At 39.1% G+C, this 15313-nt stretch overlaps 2 protein-coding genes across 2 annotated transcripts; one reads left to right on the forward strand and one right to left on the reverse strand.

The window, feature by feature from the left end:
- Positions 1-3: 3 nt before the first annotated feature.
- Positions 4-1444, forward strand: LOC104773586 (actin-related protein 6-like; the record flags this gene model as incomplete). Its single annotated transcript, XM_010498229.2, has 6 exons — positions 4-507; positions 599-662; positions 741-825; positions 914-964; positions 1039-1101; positions 1185-1444. Coding segments are annotated over 6 exons (897 nt in total), but the record flags the coding sequence as incomplete, so codon positions are not given.
- A 54-nt stretch (positions 1445-1498) lies between these two features.
- LOC104773587 (WD repeat-containing protein 11-like) lies at positions 1499-10321 on the reverse strand. Its single transcript, XM_010498231.2, has 20 exons — positions 9275-10321; positions 8305-8764; positions 8028-8115; positions 7757-7938; positions 7419-7555; positions 6491-6557; positions 5759-5888; positions 5548-5662; positions 5048-5123; positions 4792-4974; positions 4457-4617; positions 3994-4099; positions 3554-3780; positions 3396-3510; positions 3099-3220; positions 2701-2845; positions 2530-2622; positions 2266-2339; positions 2106-2159; positions 1499-1992 (listed from the first exon to the last, which is right to left on the reverse strand). Exons 1-20 carry the CDS (start codon positions 10225-10227, stop codon positions 1680-1682), a joined length of 3801 nt encoding a protein of 1266 aa, XP_010496533.1. The 5' UTR covers positions 10228-10321; the 3' UTR covers positions 1499-1679.
- Positions 10322-15313: the final 4992 nt, after the last annotated feature.

Below are 15313 nucleotides of genomic sequence, written 5' to 3' on the forward strand. Positions count from 1 at the left end.
TCTCTCTACGTAGCTCATCCTCAGTCTCTTGTTCATCTCTATGAAGCTAGTCGTCAGCCTGATTCAGTCCTCTCAAAGACTCAGTGTAGTCTCGTTGTTGATTGTGGCTTCTCCTTCACTCACGCTGTTCCTGTTCTTCACAATTTCACTCTTAATCACGCCATTAAGAGGATTGATTTAGGAGGCAAAGCTTTCACTAATTACTTGAAGGAATTGGTCTCTTATAGATCTATAAATGTTATGGATGAAACTTTTTTAGTTGATGATGCTAAGGAGAAGCTTTGTTTTGTCTCACTTGACCTTCTTCGTGATCTCCGCCTTGCTAGAAGTGGAAATAATCTTATCAAGTCTACATATGTTCTTCCTGATGGTGTTACACATACTAAAGGTTATGTCAAAGACCCTCAAGCGGCTAAGAGGTTTCTTAGCTTGTCAGATAAAGATCATGTGGAGTCTGATTTCATGGCAAAGGTTGGGGACAGGAAGAAGGCTGACATGAACAAAAATGTGAAGTTTCCCATTTTTTTTTTTTTTTCCTTCTTCTATGCAGGTTGAGATTTCTCTTAAATGTGAGGGTTTTTTTGTTTTTTTTTGGCAGGAGATTGACTTAACGAATGAGCGCTTTCTTGTACCTGAGACGCTATTCCAGCCTGCGGATTTAGGTTTGTATCGATGAAAGAGTGTTCGAATGTCGTCGTACATAGAAGATTGATGATGGTAAATTATTTGTTTTGGGACAGGGATGAATCAGGCAGGACTTGCAGAGTGCATTGTCCGAGCTGTAAGCTCATGTCATCCTTATTTGCAACCAGTCTTGTATCAAAGGTGGTTCCAAATGGACACATTTTTTTTTTGGCTTCAGTTGCCAGTGAATTAGTTTTGTTGTCTAAAGCCTTGACCGTCTTTGTGGCAGCATCATCTTAACTGGTGGAAGCACATTATTTCCGCAACTTAAGGACAGACTGTAAGTCTTAATTTAAAGTCCTTCGCAAAAGTGGTTCATGCTTATTAGAGAAGTTGATGTCTGATATATTGCAGGGAAGTAGAGCTTCGACCACTAGTCCCAGACCACTTTGATGTGAAGATAACAACACTGGAGGAGTAAACAAACTCAATACTTTCCTTTTGTTTTCCTTAAATTTTGCAGCGTTTTTTATTTGGAAGATAGCTGTTACTTTTTGCAGCCCAATACTAGGTGTTTGGAGAGGGGGTTCACTTTTGGCTTCCAGCCCGGATTTTGAGTCCATGTGTGTCACCAAGGCTGACTATGAAGAACTTGGATCAGCTCGTTGTCGGAGGAGATTCTTTCATTGAGTATAACCAAAAAATATCAACTGAGTTGTTATTTTTCACATTATATGTCGTGTGTCGTATATTTGTAATGCATGACCATAGCGTTAGTGCGTTACCAAACACCCAAGTGTATTGTTATTGTTTTCCTTTTGATCTTAAATTTCCGAAATTCGGAAAATTCCAACCGTTTAACCAATAACCACCAAACAAACAAACAACCAGAGAAATTGATATGGTCTTAAAAATCAATTGTACACAGAACAAGGGTTTAAGGTACAACATACAGAAACATCGGTGTAGGGTTGAGAGTCCCATGTGTGTTTATCTGAGATAAAGTAATAAATAATTGCCAAGCCAGAGAAAGAGTTTGGCTGTATAAGTTCTCATCAGTCCGTGTAGGGTTCATAGTCCATGCACAAATGCACTAGCTTTCTCTGGTATTGTTGAAAATATTCGCAAACCGCCGTCACTTCTTCCTTCCCAGGTTCAAGACCAGGCAGATCGGGAGGTACCGTGTCTTCGCCAGAAGCATATTCAGATTCAGATTCATCTTCTAGGCTTGACAGCTCGGTTACAATTTCTGAATGGATCTCCTGACAGGCGAGCACAAACATGGCTACTGTGTCAGGCTGTTGCACCTCTCTGAGAGCTGCTAGCGCCTCTTGCAGGGAACCAGCAGCCACATATAAAATAAGCGCCCTACATCAATACAACGTAATTTTTTTTGATTAAGTGATTTTTTTTTAGAGGATTCTACGTCACTCTTAAATTATCCAATTTAAACAGTATTGAAGATGAGTATGATACAGTACCGCCAGACATTGTGTTCCGCATGGAGAACATGATCAGCCCACCTCTGCAATACCCTGAGTATAAAGAGGGAGTGGTTTAAGAGAGGGCACGAGATAAACTGATTCATAGAAATATAAATCAGATCCAAAAGTGAAAGTGTGAAACAGTAAAAGAAAAGACCTAGCATAATCCGATCCTTCTAAATGTGTGGCAGCCAAGGTAGCAGCATCAGTCCACCGTCCAGAATCTTGTAGCTGCATATTAGAAAGGTCGAAAAGTTAGTGTCTAAAACGTTGTCTATTATTAAACGACAGCTAAAAAAACGTTTCCTAGTGATTAATTAATAAAATGGTAATGATAAGAATAAAATGATAATCCCAGTCGAAGCATTAGTTCAGAAGAATATGCAATATTTAGTATCACGAAGGAGATTAGGAAGCTAACCTGTGAACAAGCTTCTTGGTGTCTTCCGACCGCACATAGAAGATGAGTACCAGTGAGCGAATTGTCGGTCCTTACCATGTTGGCTGCAACAACCTACGTGTGTAACAAAAGTGATGGACTGATATTTTTTTAAAGACACAAAAGACCACCATATATACCAAGACAAGATACCTTAAGTGCGAGGTCGAGAAGAGATTTAGACACAGCTGAAGCGAGTGCAATAGCTCGGAGAGCATTTGGATAGAAGTAGGGAGAATCTGGGGCGGAAGAAAGCAGCAAACTCACAGCAGCTTCCAAATTTCCAACTGAAATCAGCCTGGTCATAAAAGTTACTGAGTGAATTCACTTCTCACAGCAAAACTTAAAGCATGGAACTGGAAACTCAGATTCGAAAACTAAATTCTATAATGTACCAATACAAGACACAACTATCTTTCTCTCAGCTTAAAAAGCTTCTAAAATATATATAGTTTCCATTTCTCACAGGATCTACAACAAAAACTAGAAATAATTTCAAGTAATAAACTGAAACAATAAAAATAAAGACATTCTAAAAGTGAAATACTAACTCGTGTACTTGTTTTTGAATGCAATCTTCCCCCTCCAAATTTTCATGCCAAGGAAGACGTTCATTAGCACGTTTCCGTAATTCTTCTCGCTCAAAAGCCATCAATCTAAGTGAACCATCACACTGTCCAGGAAAATGTGGAATATAAGCTCACCAACAAACACTATATTAATGGAAATTTACGATCTCAACATCATTTCCAAAATCAAACATATCATCTATATGTATCCTGGTAGAAGGGAATGGCTAATCTTTTGAAGGAAAAGAGTTTTAATTTGAAACTGAACATGGAATCTACCTTCCTGGCTTCAGGTGCCCATACACCAGTAGATGATATCTTACTCAGCATAGTTGCTTCATCAACTCCTGAAGCAGGGGAAGGGAGTTTTTGCGGAGACCTTTTCGTCAGCTTGTTCATCANTAACAGAGAGAGGTTAATCTGTGGTGACACTACACTAAAGTAAACAAATGAAACAACCTTCTTTCCGATACGGTTCTAGTATCTTCAGCAGCATTTCTGGCACGACAGGGTCTCCTAAAGGTGGTAACTGAATCATGTAACTCCGAAGATCCTTAGAGGATGAAGCCATTCCATGGATCAAATGAGGTCTCTTCTCCAAAGTGGTACTAGACGTATTAAACCAAGATGGTTTCACTCCTAACTGTAGAATCATCCGCAGTGCCTGCATGTATAATAATCAGACACATTTTCATGAGTAACCATTACTGTAAATCGGAATATCAATACCCGGAACCTGTCTTAGGAGATTATATGAGCCTAAAGATAATGCAGGACATTAGTATCTTCTGAATTACATGATATTAGAAGTAAACCAAGATTGATGCCACAAAGACTTCAGGAAGTAAACCAAGAAGTCACTCTTAAAGGAAGTTACCAGTGCATGTGGTACAGGAAGTAGGATAGGGGAGTACATAGGCATAGGACGAAACCTCTCCTTTACAGATTTAGACTGGGGCACAAAGCCAGCTTTTTTTTCATTTCTGCAAAATCCAGAAGAAAAGGTTGGAAATAAAAGATAGCAAAGTAAGTGATTGTAGCCAATTCCAACTTAGATCAATAATAATGCACCTCAGAAACAAAAGAAAACTATTGCATTCGCCCTAACCCTGACATGCCTAAGTCCTAACCTAGGGACAAGGGTGGCCTAGTTGTCAACCCCACTACACCATCCCACCTACATGGTCATGAGAAAGGGCTGTTCTTTTCTCCAAGGGTTTAGGGTGCACATTCATCTTGCAAACAAAATATAAAAACAACTAGACATGCCTATTCAATACAGTTATAGTGATAAAGGGAGAAACTAATCATAGTTTTTCAATGAACAGGTGTACACATACACAGTAACCTCAACGAGCCGGAAGGTGCTATCAGCCCCAGCGATGCATAGAACAAGTGGATCATTCTTATCGGTTCTAAGAGGCAACCAATCAAGTTCCAGTACCAGGGTGCCAGGAATTTGAGGCTGTAGAAGTGACTGGGCTAGAGGATCTGGTGAATCCTGCATCAATTTTCAGCAGCAACTGTCAGAAAAGAGTTATTTTAAGTTGACAGACAATTTCAAACACGTATCAATGAAACCCGTCTTCTTCTTGTTTTCCCTTCGCATTGCATAATATTAGTACACCACCTTTGAAAACACAAGAAACATGCAAAAATTCGTCTTAAGACTCACAAGATCAAATACAGAAAATGTATTGTCATTAAATAGCACAGCTACGCGCCCTCGGCTGCGATCTCCAGCAACAACAGGTGAAAATTTGATCCTCCGTATTCCATCTCTGTGACTATTAAATGCAGATGACTGTCCAGTTGTTACATCCCACCATCTTATGTTTCCTGATCTATCTCCCATAACCTGGAAAGAGATAGCAAGATATGATTTCCATAGGAAAATAAGAGAGAGAACTGGAAGGTGAAAAGAAACGAACCACATGAGGCAAGCGATATGCCATGGCTGTAACCAATCCATCTGAGGGAACGAATGAGGTAGATGGCCATTTGGGTCTAGAAATAGAGGCGGGATCATCTATATGTCAGTGAATATAGGAAGAAGATTACACAACAATTGAAGTTCAAGAACGTGATTGCGAATTCATCTAAATGCGGCTGATAAAAAAATAACACGCAGTGAATTTTCTGCGCTTTCTGAAATTGGACAACAAAGATCTACTCATTATCTCACAAACTGTTTTTAGGAAATAGTTTAATGACAGATGGCATTAGAAACAAATGATATAGCAAGATGGAATAAGGAGAAAGGAACACTACAATAGGCACGCAATAACGTGTAATCACTATTTCATATTATCTTCTCAGAAACAGAGAGAAATTTAGAAGCTCTTAATTATGATCTGCATTGTGATACGGAATTGCTATGGAAAGAAAAATTTCCGAACAACAATTGAGTTAATGGACCCATTAGTTTTACCTGTAATCTCGTATTCTACGTCCTTGGACTTCAAATACTCCAAGGGCACCATTTACTAGTGCAAATGCAAAACTCTCTACAGTTTCTTCAGTCGATCCATCCGAGCCCACAGACGCTGCAGATATGTCAATTACCAAACCCTTAGAAAAAAAAGCATCAAAGACTGGGTTAAATTAGGGTAACACAGATTTAATTGTCTAAAACATCTCACTAGAGTCTGCTGGAGCAGCTACTCCTTCGGATGCTGAGAGAGATTGTTTAGAAGGACCGCCTTGACCTGGGCGTGGAACTGCCGGAAGCGTCCATTCCACTACCGTGAAAGGAAGAGCTAATGATCTAAGCTACAAAATTAGAAGGAATATGATATGAAATATTAATAAACAGAATCTAAAAGCCTCAAATGCAAGAGTATATTTATATTTAGAACACTTTTGGTTCTCGTTCTCACCCATTCTACACACCATCATTACTTTTTTCCTTGAAATTTACAAGAATAGAAATTGAGATGGCAATAAAGACTTTCCAGCACTTCGGAAAGAGGATAGGCAAGATAAGAAGCCACAGAAAGTATGTTGCTTTAATGAATCTCTTAAAAAATCTTAAGGCACAAGCTTTAACCTTTTTGTGCATAATTGATCTTATTAGGCATTATGCTTGTCCAGACCTATGTGGTCCAAAATTATACCTCCTTACTCAAGTTTCACATGCAAAAAGCATTGAAAGTAAATGGATATACGAATAAAGTATGACAGGGATGAGAAATTATGAAATGTAGAATTGGACATCAAAAGAAAAAAAAAATGTCATATGGATGAAAAGTTACAGTGTATAAGTGCAATTCTAAGCTTGTAAACATATGAGACAGAAAGAGTTGTTGTCATCTATTCAACGAGACTAATTCAAGTAGAAAAGCAAAGGTACATTGGGGTTGAGCTTTACTCACCATGACAGGATGCTTGGTCATCGCCCAAACTTCTACAGGAGCATCACGGAAAAGAATTAGAAGATACCTGCAACAGAACATAAAAAAAAAACAAATCGGTCAGCTTTTGAAGAGGCATCCAGACGCTCTAGAGCGAATAACTTCCACTTTTATAATAGTTCCTCAATATTGACATAGTAAACCAATTTCTTCTATGATTAAAATTTAACATTTGTCATCTGATAATGGGACAGATCTTTAATAGCCAGAGACATGTTCCTAAGCTTAAATTATTAATGATAACCTGATAGCATTCGTCACATTGTTATTATGCATCAAATACTCGAGCTAAAAAAATTACATTAAAATCAAACCTTCCGGAAGAAGAAGTTCTAAGAGCTCTTATGGGAGTACGTTCTGGCTTTTGTAAATCACGAAATGGTTTATTCAACCCACTCCTAAGGCAAGTCACAACTAGCTTATTTATGTAGCCTCTGCTTTTGTCATTCACCTGAAAACACAAACCGATGCATGATGCCGGATGTCAATTCCCAATTCTATTAATTTTTAGAATAAGCAAGTGGAAAATTCAACTAAGCCTAATACTCTTCTTAATCCTGAAAGAAACCAATCATAAATTGGANGAAAAGAATTAGAAGATACCTGCAACAGAACATAAAAAAAAAACAAATCGGTCAGCTTTTGAAGAGGCATCCAGACGCTCTAGAGCGAATAACTTCCACTTTTATAATAGTTCCTCAATATTGACATAGTAAACCAATTTCTTCTATGATTAAAATTTAACATTTGTCATCTGATAATGGGACAGATCTTTAATAGCCAGAGACATGTTCCTAAGCTTAAATTATTAATGATAACCTGATAGCATTCGTCACATTGTTATTATGCATCAAATACTCGAGCTAAAAAAATTACATTAAAATCAAACCTTCCGGAAGAAGAAGTTCTAAGAGCTCTTATGGGAGTACGTTCTGGCTTTTGTAAATCACGAAATGGTTTATTCAACCCACTCCTAAGGCAAGTCACAACTAGCTTATTTATGTAGCCTCTGCTTTTGTCATTCACCTGAAAACACAAACCGATGCATGATGCCGGATGTCAATTCCCAATTCTATTAATTTTTAGAATAAGCAAGTGGAAAATTCAACTAAGCCTAATACTCTTCTTAATCCTGAAAGAAACCAATCATAAATTGGAAATCACTAGGAAAAAACAGATGAAAGCAATGAGACTCAACATGCTCCTTTTTGAAATATATTTGCACACCTGACTGTAAGAAAATGAAACTAATCTTGAATTTCCAAGCCATCGAAGGCCCCTAACAACACCAGTATGAACAGAAGTGCTTGCAGCAACAGTATTTGTTGACACATCAACAATATCGATTGTCCCGCTCTGAGTTCCCAAAGCAACCACCGGAACAGCTGCCGCAGGGATGTTACCCCCTCCTTTATTTGAAATCAATCCGTAAGTTAATCATTTGACTTTTCTGAGGAACACGTTTAGTATTACATATACAAGGAAGACTACAACTAACTTGCAAGGGATGCCGTAAGAGACGGAGATGGTACAGCAAGTGTAGAGACTGTGGAAGAGAGAAGCTGAAGCTGTCCAGTCAGGCTGATCTGCATTGAGCGATGTAAACAAGTAAAGGCACTGTTAAGTAGGAAAAAAATGATAAGACCACAAAACAATTATTGTGGAAAACATAACTCTATTTATGCGGAACCTGGTAAGACCAAACTTCTAACATCTGGAGGAACAACTATATAGTGATTAAGTATAGTTAACCAAAAATTCTTTCAGCCACCTACCTTAAATGATAGGTCTGATCTTCCGAAGGAGGAACTTGATGTCTGACCTCTGCTTTTATTTGTAGGGGTAACAACTAATCCATCCTCCAGATTTGAGAAATCTTTCTTCTGAATAGCTCCAGGGAGTGCTACATCAGCGCCTACGATACTAATGTCCAAGTCTGATGCATTTTTTAGAGCATCTTCAACACCTTCAGCACTTAAGACCCACTTCCATATTTTACCGTCATCAGATAGGGAGAAAAAGGTCGTCTTAGAAACAACGATACTTTCATCGTAAAAGTCAAATGGGTTATCAAAATCCACAGAAGAAGTTTCATCTGGATAAAGTTTTGTAATGGTTTGCATTGTGGAGTCCGATTGACTGAGAAGAACAGCCAGAGCTGAAGGAGACGGGATGGACAGTCCAATAGATGGCATAAACTCTTCCATGGTACACATGACATGCACCTGTTCTCCTCTGCAATGATATGTAACCAGGAGAAGTTTAGATGAGCAACCAGAACAGGAGTATCCAAGTTTGATCAACATTAGAAGACACAAAGTCATATGATTCTTTCAAACCATAATTCTCAGACACTATATAAAAGGAAGCTAGAGAGCAGATAGTTAAAATATGACCAGATAGGTAAAGATTGGTTCTTCCCCTGAGATGCAGAACAAGTTCTGGGCACCAGATAAGAACTTCAGATTTGGAAGCTATTATAATTATGAATTGATCCCTAATGAGGTTGACTTTCTCAAAGATTAGCATGATTGCAATAATCAAACATGAGCTAATATAACTTGGAAAGCTTTCTAGTTCAGTACGTTCTCAGAAACATTCGTCAAGTTTAAAGAAAGTTGAATAATAAAAGAAACATATCGAAGCAGATAACTCAAGGCTATTAACATTGCACCATTACCCTAAAATCTGATACCTAAAATATTCTTCCCATCTTTTCACCCATAAGGGACAAAAATATCTTACTCTTTCTGACGCCAAATGCTGAGCCTACCATCGACATGAGCACAATAAAGCAACTCATTGTTTGGATCCGGCAAAACATCCAGAAACTTGGCGCAACCACGAGGTAATGGCGTGGTCGAGAGGGGTGTCTCATATTGTAGATCAAAGACCAATAGCTCCCTAGGAAACGTCACAAAGAGTATATTCTTCCAGTGTGGCGAGAATGCAAATCTAGCAAAGTATAACGGAAATGCGGCTGAAGCAGGCGAGGAAGATGATGAATTGCCATCTCTTTCCAACCTCAATAGCTCACTGAAATCCGTTTTTATCTGCATCTCATGAATCACAACGTCGTTCTCAGTGTCTCCGAGTACCTTAACCGACAATAGGAGCCCTTTGAGGCCAAGCACACAGAAATGACGAGAATCATAGGGATCGCGGCGGAGACATGAGAGAATCTCCGTACCGGCATCGTACTTCCAGAAAATTCCACCGGAGGCTGTGTAGAGTGACAGAAAAGAAGATCCAGAAATCGCGGCGAGGACATGAGAATCCTGTCGAGCTTGAACCCAGCAGAGGTCCTGAACCCCAAGCTTGGGATCGGAGGAAGGATTAAGCCAGACGACGACGGAGCGAAGATGGAAGTCAACGAGCGCGACACGGCCGTGACGATCGGCAACGGCGAGGAGAAGGTGAGAGGCGGAGGGCTCGGTGGAGAGTAGATCACGGGGGAGAGGGAGAGGGATCCAACGGACGGAAGTGACGAATGGAGAGAGAGCACCGGGAGGAGGAGGGAGAGGGATAGTGGAAACGAGCTGGAGAGAACGAGAGTCGACAACAGAGACGGAGGAGCCAGATGAGAAGGCAAAGAGACCGGATGGACTGAGATCGGCGGATCCGAAGTTGTTACGGCTGGGAGGACCAGGGAGAGTCGAACCCCAGGCATCGGTTGGTGACAACTTCGATGCCGCCATTGTTGCAGCCTTTCTGCTTATCAATCTCTCACGAATTTTCAATTTCTCTGTCTCATTTGATTTTGATTTTCAACAAAGAACAATGAAATGCCACTCAGAATATAATAAGGATATATAAATAGTGGAGCCAAACAAATATTACATGAGTTGTGTGAGTTTTTTTTTATTCCTCTTTTTTTTCTTCGTCGTCGATCAAAACTTTTTTTTTGGTTATTTTCTTTCAGATCTCTTATTTTCTCCTTCTTGGTTATTTTTGGTTATTTCTCTTTCACATAACCGATTTAATTAACTGGTTTAGCACATTGTATATGTTATATAGTTTATGTAGGATTAAGCCTCCTTTCACTTAATCCTACTCTTGTATATAAACTGTTGTAATCACACATTTACAGTTTAATGAGAATTCAGTTTGTTCAGTTAGTATCTTCTTCTCTAAAACTTAATATGGTATCAGAGCGATACAACTGACGAAAGCTTCCGCTATTGATTCTCATTCACCTTTCTTGAACTCGTTTTGTTCATTGATTCTTCAACCATGAGTGCTCCTATCACTCCGCTGATCTTTGATTTTGTTTTCCAGGTTTACATCGCTGTGATCGAGTACCTCTTGTTTGGGCTTGTGTTCTTCTTCCTTCGCTCTCTTTGATTGACCTAGATTGGTGCTGGTTCTCTTTGACTTGCTTAATCCCAGCTCAATCGTTATGTAATCTTTGATATTTCTTATCAATTTCATTTTTCATCTTGGATATGGCTGCAATTCCGTTTAATTCGACCTCCGAGATGCGTCGCCCAACTGATCAATATGAGAATCTGTATTTTCTACATTCATCGGATCATGCAGGGATGGTTTTAGTTTCGGATCGGCTCACAACTGGATCCGAGTTTCATTCTTAGCGACGTTCTGTGCGTATGGCTCTAAATGTCAGAAACAAGCTTGGTTTTATTGATGGTACAATCCCTCAACCTCTTGATGATCATCCTGATGCAGGTTCTTGGTCACAATGTAATGATATGCTGAGTACTTGGTTAATGAGCTCCGTTTCTAAACAGATAGGTCAAAGTTTACTTTATATACCTACTGCTTCTGCGATCTGGCTTGATCTTATGCCTTGTTTTAGGCAAGATGATGCTCCTAGGGTCTTTGAAATTGAGCAACGGTTGAGTACTTTGCAGCAAGGCTCTATGGATGTCACTACCTAATGTACTACGTTAGTGACCTTATGGGAAGAATTAAAGAACTATGTTGATGTTCCTGTTTGTACTTATGGCAAGTGTGAATGTAATGCAACACTTATGTGGGAGAAACTGCAGCAGCGTAGCAGAGTAACGAAGTTCCTGATGCGAATTCCATTTCCGCATCTTTCTCTGGATCCTTGCAAGTCGATGGTCGTGTCTGGCATCAATGCTTAGGTCACCCATCTTTTGTCACATTACAATATATGTCTGGTATTTCACCTATGCTAATCTCTAGTTCTTCTCATGACCATTGTGAAATATGCCCATTAGCTAAACAAAAGAAGTTGTCATTTGTTTCTCGTAGAAATCTTTCACAATTACCATTTGATCTCATTCATTTAGATACTTGGGGGCCTTTTCAGTAGAATTTGTAGAAGGATATCGCTATTTTCTCACCATTGTAGACGATTGTACTCGCATCACCTGGATTTATATGATGAGGAATAAAAATGATGTTCTTTCTATATTTCCATCTTTTATTAAACATATTCATACACAGTATAATTCTGTTATAAAAGCCAACTGTAGTGATAATGCTCCTGAGCTTGGTTTTCCCAACTTCTTAAGTATCATGGTATGATACATCATTTTTCTTGTCCTTATACTCCCCAACAATACTCTGTTGTATAACGTAAATATCAGCATCTTCTTAATGTTGCTCGTGCTCTCTTGTTTCAGTCCAATGTTCCTTTGTGTTACTGGTCTGATTGCATTCACACTGCTGTTTTTCTAATCATTCGAACACCTTTTTTAGCTTTGGAAAAAATTTCACCTTATGAAAAGTTTTTTAAACATAAGCCAGGATATATTTCTTGAGATCTTTTGGATGCTTGGGCTATGCTTCTACTTTAGCTAAGGATAGAAACAAATTCACACCTAGAGCTGAGCCATGTGTGTTCTTAGGTTATCCATCTGGTTATAAAGGGTATAAGGCCCTTAATCTTGAGAGCAATACGATTCATATCACTCATAACATCGTTTTTCATGAGCATATCTTTCCTTTCAAAAATGTTACACCATCTCTACCTACTACTGATTTGTTTAGTAAATCGATTTTACCATTACCAGTTTCTACTGAGATTGAACTAATTGATGATACACAATTGCCCTCATCTGCATCACTTCCTTTCTCTGCATCATCATCATTAACATCCTCTAGTGTTGTTGCTACACCGGATGAGACTGCTACAACTGCCACAGGACAGGTTGCACAACACAATGATAGACCACGACGGCAAGCTAAGGTTCCAGGTTACTTATCTGACTATCATTGCAATCTCACAAAAATTTCTTTTTCTCATCTGACTTCTCTTGATCTTTCTACTCATGATTCTTGTTCTATTGTTGCTCATTGCAATCTCACATAAATTTCTGATAAGTTTCCTGATCCAGATCCTCTTGTTGTTTATCCTCTTTCTTCTGTTCTTACCTATTCCAAATTGAGTCCTTCGTATTAGTCTTTTGTTCTTTCATGCTCAATTGAATCAGAACCACAAAATTTTAAGCAAGCCATGGCTCATCCTCATTTTCCCAAGGCTATGGATGTGGAGATTGTTGCCCTTGAATTGCTTGGTACTTGGAGTGTTGTATCTTTACCCCTTGGTAAGACGGTGATAGGGTGTAAATGGGTTTATACTATCAAATATAACCCAGATGAATCTATTGACTATTATAAAGCTCGACTCGTAGCCAAAGGGTATACTCAGATGGAGGGGATCGATTATATTGATAACCTTCTCTCCTATAGCTAAACTAGCAAGTGTGAAACTTGTTTTTGGTTTCCTTCATGGATGGACACTTACACAGATGGATGTGACTAATGCTTTCCTTCATGGAATCTTGGATGAGGAGATCTATATGAGTCTTCCTCGAGGCTATACTCCCAAAGGTGGTGCTCCTCTTCCTCCTAATGCGGTTTGTCGGCTCCATAAATCACTTTATGGTTTAAAGCAGGCTTCTCGCCAATGGTACCATTGTTTCTCCAGTGTTATTCTCAAGGGTGGCTTCACTCAGTGTCCTGGTGATAATACTCTGTTTGTCAGACAACGAGGGACACGGTTTATTGATCTCTTGGTGTACGTTGATGACATCATGATTGCATCTAACAATGATGTTGATTTACAGGATCTTAAGCATGTTCTACACGCTGCTTTAAAAATCAAGGATATGGGAGCCCCTAAGTTCTTCTTTAGAAATTGCCCGAAACAGTTCTGGTATCTCTGTCTGTCAACACAAATATGCTCTTGATATATTGACTTCAACTGGCTTGTTGGCTTGTAAACCCTGCAGTGTACCGATGAATCCTAATGTACATATATCAAAGGCCATGGGCACTCCTCTTTAACCTGCTCGGGCAACATCCTATAGAGAACTCATTGGTCGGTTACTTTATCTTACCATCACTCGGCCCGATATTACCTTTGCAGTCCACAATTTGAGCCAATTTCTTTCTTGTCCTACGGATACACATCTTCATGTTGCATATCAGATTTGTCATTATATCAAAGGTAATCCTGGCCAAGGCCTCTTCTATGCTGCTAACTCGGAACCTTGCCTTAATACTTTTTCTGATGCGGATTGGGGTACTTGTCCTGAGACTAGACGGTCGATATCTGGTTTTTGTGTTTATCTGGGCAAGAGCTTGATTAGTTGGAATTCTAAGAAGCAACAGGTGACTAGTCGTAGTAGTACAGAGTCTGAATATCGAAATATGGCTCCTGCTACTTGTGAGCTATTGTGGTTGAATTAGCTACTTAAAAAATGAAGGTCACTGTTATGTCCCCTGCAAAGTTGTTCTGCGATAATAAGTCGGCTATACATATCGCAACTAATCCCGTGTTTCATGAGAGGACGAAACACGTTGAAATAGACTGTCACACCGTCAGAGATCAGATGAAGAATGGTTTCTTGAAACTGTTCAGTGTTTCTAGTGCGAATCAACATGCTGACATCTTGACAAAGGCTCTTCAGCCTGGACCCTTTTACTCTCTCCTTGGTCGTATGTCTATATCAAGCCTCTTCCATCCTTCACACTGCTCTGTTTCAGCGACTTGTGGGGGGGTGTATTAGGATAGATAACCGGTTTAATTAACTGGTATAGCACATTGTATATGTTATATAGTTTATGTAGGGTTAAGCCTCCTTTCACTTAATCCTACTCTTGTATATAAACTGTTGTAATCACACATTTACTGTTTAATGAGAATTCAGTTTGTTCAGTTAGTATCTTCTTCTCTAAAACTTAATACTTGTTAGTTTATTTATGCAAGTTTCGTTGTTCCAAGATGAATTTCAAGTCTGGCGGTGGCTGCTCGCTCCGCTGTGGGGATCTAATGGAAAAAGGTGATTGTTGTTGAATCTTTCATTGAAGCAGCTTCTATCTCCAACCCAATTAGAGATGAAAAAGAGGAAGAGCTGGCGGGTTGATGAGAACAATGACGGTGAGCAGTGAAGAAGAGGAGAATGGTGATTTTATTGATGAAGGGATGGATGGAAGAAAAAGAATTATCGAGAAGATCTTTTATTCTTTTCTTATTTTTTAATTAATAATATTTTTAGTTGTTAAAATATATATATAACAGATTCGGATATCCCCCGGATATTCAGATTTTTTACGGATATTCGGGTTTCAGATATCCGGGATCTTCGGATACGGAACGAGATACCAAACGAAAGAATACGCCATACGTCCGGATCCTGATCCAGATTCCTTAAAAAAACCCGGATATCCTGCTCCGTTTCAGCCTAGTAGGAGTTATAAGGTTCTAAAGTTGTCCATCTAAGATTTAAAATAATTAATCGGGATTCGACATGTCACTAATTGACCTTTTTTATACCTCATTAATTAACA

The sequence above is a fragment of the Camelina sativa genome, unplaced genomic scaffold (assembly GCF_000633955.1).
Source record: "Camelina sativa cultivar DH55 unplaced genomic scaffold, Cs unpScaffold00583, whole genome shotgun sequence".
Classification (NCBI taxonomy): domain Eukaryota; kingdom Viridiplantae; phylum Streptophyta; class Magnoliopsida; order Brassicales; family Brassicaceae; genus Camelina; species Camelina sativa.

Bases quoted from the DNA above. Each gene is read 5' to 3' on its own strand.
- LOC104773587 (XM_010498231.2), bottom strand. From the start codon at position 10,227: ATGGCGGCATCGAAGTTGTCACCAACCGATGCCTGGGGTTCGACTCTC. The intron at 5,663-5,758 runs GTGAGATGTTTT...ACATATCTGCAG, and splicing joins AGCTGCTCCAGCAGACTCTA to CGTCTGTGGGCTCGGATGGA. The intron at 3,221-3,395 runs GTAGATTCCATG...TTTCCTGGACAG, and splicing joins GGGCACCTGAAGCCAGGAAG to TGTGATGGTTCACTTAGATT.